The sequence below is a fragment of the Eptatretus burgeri genome, chromosome 9 (assembly GCF_056783735.1).
Source record: "Eptatretus burgeri isolate ZD-2024b chromosome 9, Ebu_testis_v1, whole genome shotgun sequence".
NCBI classification, from domain to species: Eukaryota; Metazoa; Chordata; class Myxini; order Myxiniformes; family Myxinidae; genus Eptatretus; species Eptatretus burgeri.
The window spans coordinates 106590889-106596888 of NC_140969.1; the positions used below are offsets into that span (position 1 = coordinate 106590889).

At 41.5% G+C, this 6000-nt stretch overlaps 1 protein-coding gene across 5 annotated transcripts in view; it reads right to left on the bottom strand.

The window, feature by feature from the left end:
* BLM (BLM RecQ like helicase) overlaps positions 1-6000 on the bottom strand; it is a 144378-nt gene that overhangs the window by 36902 nt on the left and 101476 nt on the right. For all 5 annotated transcript variants that reach the window (XM_085896579.1, XM_085896578.1, XM_085896581.1 and 2 more), the window contains 2 exons: positions 1632-1745; positions 1438-1536 (listed from right to left, as the gene is read on the bottom strand). In XM_085896579.1, coding sequence (XP_085752705.1) covers positions 1438-1536; positions 1632-1745 — 213 coding nt within the window. The remainder of the gene's footprint in view (positions 1-1437; positions 1537-1631; positions 1746-6000) is intronic.

Below are 6000 nucleotides of genomic sequence, written 5' to 3' on the forward strand. Positions count from 1 at the left end.
TGAATAAACTTTGGTACATCATGGTTGATGAAGGTTGTGGTCAAGTTTCATCGAAATCGTGTGTGTAGTTTCAGAGAAGAGTTGCAAGCATTTATGGATGGACGGACAACTCAGCATCCCATAATCTCCTTGGAACTCTACGTTCCAGGTGAGCTATAAAAAATAAACAGGGGGGATATTGTAATCGAGTCTATCCGTCCGTCACACTATCTCTTCCAAAACAGTTGGGTAGAAATTCACCAAATTTTATTTGGTTGTTATGATCACCACATGGCAAGAATGTGCCAAAGCAGTGTCACTTTTGGCCCCGCCCCCTGGGGGGAGGGGGGAAGGGGATTACTGAAAATTTGACATTGGGTCATTTCACGGTGGAACGTTTTGCTATCTTGCAACTTTTCTTTCAGTGGGGAAACGTGAAGATTTGCAATGGCATGTCATCAACTTCGCTCTAGTTCTTTTTATTGATTTTTCAGTGAGGGGTACACTGCCATATGTTATATGTACCAAGAAGTGTGAATTCACATGCAGACAATATTATCCAGCCAGGGCACGAGTACCAACTACCTCCTCGTGTCGGGCATTGTTGAAAATCCAACCATAGCATGACAAGTCTGAGAGATTGGGAGTTTATGGCTTCATTTGCATAATTACACAACGCAGGTAACACTGCACTTCAATGACCAAATTGGTAATCATTTCCAATGAAACTTGACCTGCATTGCTCTTTATCAGAGTTGTCTGACAGTCCACATCTGGCCGTTGCTCATGTAAATTAGCATGTTAATAAAATTCCACAAGAAGCTTCTTCAACATTGCCCACAACTGGTTGGGAACATTTTCATTGTTCAGAATTAACCATAAATAAATGAAGTACTGCCAAAGTAAGCCTCGACCAGGGACTGAATGCAGAATTGCTGGGGTAGCAATGCATAATGACACGTTTCTGAAAGGCACCATGGGATCTTCAACATCCATGCACAAGTGAATGCTAGCAGATTGGAGAGCAGGCTTAATGACCCCACCAAAGATTGGCCTTCTTCAAGTAAGGTTTCCAGAATTATGCAACAACATACCGTTGTCCTAATTTCATTTGGTGATGCACTCTCATTTATAAAACGTACCATTGATCGCATTCGATTTTAAACTGCACAATAGTTCATTTGGTCACGTGATGCCGATTTGGCAAGAATGACCAAAATATATATTCAAGACTACAATGATTACAATTAGGACTCGGTAAATGAATTACTTTTCATTACAGTAATGTTTGACGGCATAATATCAGTTTCAAGACTTCCATGGATTACAGTACATAGGTATATGAAATAAATAATATGCCAAATTATCGTCACATGATTCAGATGAAAATGAGGGGAAAAAGCCATGGATAGTGTGAGCATCGAGTAGTGTGCGGCCTTTGCGTACAGGTTGTATTACCTGGCTTACACAGTGAGCCTCATCGATGACAAATCGAGCCAGAAGTCCCCTCTGGTACAGATTCTCCAAGGCAGACTGGAGGCGCATGCTTATGCTGAGCTGGAACAGGCCACAAGCAATAGTTATTACAAAATAATCGACACACCAAAATGAAAACTATCAAGTATCCCCTTCTCCCGTTGAATAATGCAAACCTTTTCCGGGGTCACATAGAGAAGCTTTATTATTGGTTCGTCCATGCACAACTGCTGGTAAATAGATGTGGAATCTTTCTCAGACAAACCTCCAGTAAGATGTGTGGCTGGGATCTAGAAAATTAAAAAAAACAAATAAAAACAGAGGTCATGAAACACATTACCCACGCAGTGTTGAGAAACAAGAACATGGGTGGGGTCTGTGAGCAGCAAATTTGATTGGTCGAGATGATGTAAAATGCCGTAATATTTTGTCCAAGTACTGCTAAACGGGAGGGTTTTGAAAGTGCCAAGAAGGAGATTTGTGTTCTACAATGTTCAAGTGTGTAATTCAATTGAAATAAAATAAAGATTTTAAAGGTTGTAGAAAAATAAAATTTACAGAAGTTTGCCACCATTGATGCAGCACCTTTCACACCACCCTATCTAACACGTTACATTGGTTCTTTGTTCCTGTTTTTTTGTGTCCTTTATGACATCACTAAAAAAAAAGTAAGTTTCCTGTTTGGAATGATTTTCAATTTTGTTTCACTACCAGGCAGACAGAGTAAAACTATTATCTTGCTTCTCTGTGTGCATGCATGGTTGCGATGAATTCAGAGGCAAATTACTGCTAAACTGCAGATCCATGTACAAAATATAACATTCATTTGAAATAAAGTTGTTCCTCGATCATAAAATGACGTTTGCAGACAGACAGAAGTAAAGCAATTGCTTAACCCCACCTTCTTGCTTCTCTTGCATGGGGAAATAAATACTGTAACATGTGAGACCCATCAGGCTAAATAGGCTGTGAGCCAGACCCTCAAAATTTGGTCAACGGTACCACCCGGGGGGGGGGGGGAATGCTATGTTTGACTTTTGACAAGGTATAAGTCATGAGATATTGAAAATATATGATAGCATTGAATAACTTTCGGCCTTCTCTATGTTCACAACCTTTATCCAACCCTACCCTAACGTGTGGCAAACCAGTTTTGGGACCTAAAATCACATTGGTCAATTTTCAAATCAGCTTCAGTTGCCCACAAGCAGCCGAAAATATGAACTTTTTAAAATGTCTTTTATTACTTAAAATAAATCTCATCTTCTGCATACAAATAGTGGGTTTAATTTAAATATCAAGGGCCAACGTCAAAAGTTTTTTGTTTTTAGAAACGACACTGTATCCCAAGTACCTGATTGGCACTGTGAGCCCTATTTTTTCCACACTTTGGTTTTACTACCAATACATATCATTGTCAAGTTTTCAAAAATTGGATCAACAGGTACATGCTGGTACATCCAGAAATGTTCTTTATAATTATATTTCAAATGACGATCAAAATAAAAAGTTACAAGATTCCAATATCTTGGCTGATGTTTGTATTGCAAATACAGTACTTCATATTGTAATGATTAAAAAAAAATTATCAGAAAAAAAAGAAAGAAAGATTATGAAATTTGCTTCGAGGTTTAACAAGAGCAGCACTGCCTTAGTTTCAACAAGAGCATGGAACAAATTACTGGTATACTTGTGTGCAGCTCGAGTTAATATCCATCTTCCTCATCGAGTAAGTTGTCCTGGGAAGTTAAGCCCTCTGACAGCTCAGGAGGCCTGCTTGTTCTCACAGTTCCTCAGTTTGCACGTTTCTGTGCATTTGAGTCCACGAGGAACACAGGCACAGTTTGGCTTCTTGAAACTTCTGGAACAAGTACACGTCAGTAGATCGAAGCCAGGTTGTGGAGCGGTTGGTCCATCCATCCAATCTATGACCAGCTGTTGTCTTCCATTGAAATGCTCCAATTTCCAACCATGCTCAGTCAGACTTGGGATCGCTGGATCCCTCAGAAGACTTCTCTTCCATACAGCTGCCTGATAATTAGCATACAATAATGCTTTCTCAAACAGTCTTTGCTGATGACTCCACCCTCTGCTGTACCATCTGTCATCCCTCAGATAGGTAAGCAGCAGCCTTTTCACTCTGCAGATCTGGATAAAATCACAAGCTGGTTCAACACGTGGAACATGTCTTTCAATCCTGACAAATCTCACACTCTCACTACGTGTCTCCGAAAGGACTGTCTGGAACACCCCCCACCCCACCCCCCTCATCCACTTTCTCAACAATCCTCTTGAAGAAATCCTTTCATTCAAGCTTTTGGGTCTCGCTATCTGCCACGACCTTTCCTGGAAAAGCCACATTTCCAAGCTGGTCTCCAAAGCTCGTCGCCGACTGTGCATCCTCCATAGTGCAAAGTTCTTCCTCGGCCCACCTGAGCTCCTGACCACATACAAAGCTTTCATCCACAGCCTGATGGAGTACTGCTATCCCCTCTGGGTTGGTGCTCCCGCCTCTCACCTTTCTTGGCTTCACGCTGTGAAAAACAAGGCATTTAGGATCATTGGTATCTCCCGCGATGAGGCTGAGTCTTTGGGTCTCTCACTCTCTCACCACAGGCAGGTCGGTGGTCTTTCTGTCTTCTACCATCTCCTCTCCAGCCTGCCTCCCCCCCCCTTTGCTCTGCATGAGATATATCCCCCCATATTTCCGCAATGTGCTCAAGGTCTGCCAGTAAGCCCCTTTTGGTAAAACTACCAAAATTAAGATTCACTGCTCACCTTCTCCCTTTCATTTCTCTGTTTTCCTGTCTTTGCAACAAACTACCACACTCTCCTCAATCCCACTCTTCCCTCCAGTTCTTCAATACAGCCATTCACCACCACCTCTTATCTTCCCCCATCCGAAACCTCAATCTTTTCTACCTCCGTTAATCCGCCCCAAACCCACCTCCTTCAACCTTCAAATTCCCTGCTTTCTTTCCTGAAAGTCTCTGTCATGTAAGGACCTGAAAGTCCCTGTAATATCTGTCCGTCTCACTTACCCTGTGTACCCCACCCCATCCCTCTCCCTTCCACAGATCTCCTCATATCTCTGTTCCCCACTGTTTTGTCCTTTCCTCTCCCGTCCCTCTCGTCTCCTGCATTCCCTTGTTGTACGATCTGTGTTAGTTCTCATACGACCCTCAACATTGCAGACAAAAATAAAAAAGTCATCTGCGGAGAATTCCCCATGCAATAACACTCATTAAACTTTGGGGAAATAATCATTGAACAAGAAAAATGAGACCCAAAAGTGCATGTCATAATTTTTCTTCTTATGCTTGTTGTTGTTCTTTTCAGACAGTCCAACTCAAAATTGCTTAAAGCTAAAACTTGGTTTAAACACCAATCGACTGAATTATATAATGGGAAGGTGCAAACTGATCGAAATTTTAATAGTTTGAAAGAATTCCATGAAAAGTAAAGGCCCATTCACACCTTGACGTTTTAGCCAGCTTATGCCGATTTTTGGAAAATTTGTCTAAAACGCTGGTACACGTCGAATACATTATGGGTAAGTTTTGATAACATTGAGAGCACACTGAAAAACACTGCCATACGTCGTTGTACGCTGGCTTTAAACGTTGTACTTTTCGGTTGTCCTCAAAATTTCCATGCTTGAAATTTCAAGACTTATGCCAGCGTATGACTCACACGTTCCGCATAACACTGGCCATAAGTTGTAGGCACATCACGTGATCGTTGACACACGTCGACACGTTACTTGTAAGTTACTCATAAGTCGAAACACATCGAGGTAATGTTTAGCGTACCCGAAACTTATTTCTAACCTATGAGTAACGTGTTGTACTCACGTTACGTGATCGGTGACACACATTACTTGTAAGGTGCTCATAAGTCGAAACACATCAAGGTAATGGTTAGCGTCAGTGTTCCAGACTCCCTGGTTTTATTTGTTATTATTTTTTTTCTTCCTTCCTTCGGTATGATGGTGATTTTGACACTTCAATTTCTAGTGCGGTTATAATATAATATAATTAATAGGCTGCCACTCAACGATTTAAATCATAACCGCACTGTACACTGAACACCGTCATACCGAAGAAAAAAAAACCGGGAGTCTGGAACACTGACGCTAACCATTACCTTGACGTGTTTCGACTTATGAGCACCTTTCATGTAATGTGTGTCGATGTGTGTCAACGATCGCATATCGTGCGTAAAACTTATTCCCATCGCATGCGGTCATAAAATTTTCAACATGTTTAAAATTACAAGACGTACTCCACTTAATACGACGTATGATAGCATACTTTAGCATTCTATTCACACATACCAAACTTACCCATACCGTACCCATACCGCCAGCGTTTTAGATGCATTTTTTAGAGGTCGGCATACGCTGGCAAGATCGCCAAGGTGTGACTGCGATGTTGACACTTCCATTTCTGCGGTGGTTATGATTTGAATCGTTGTGCGGCAGCCTTTTCATAACCTACGCCACGTCATCGTCGGCGATGCGTGCAGCGCACTATGCATAAGTTA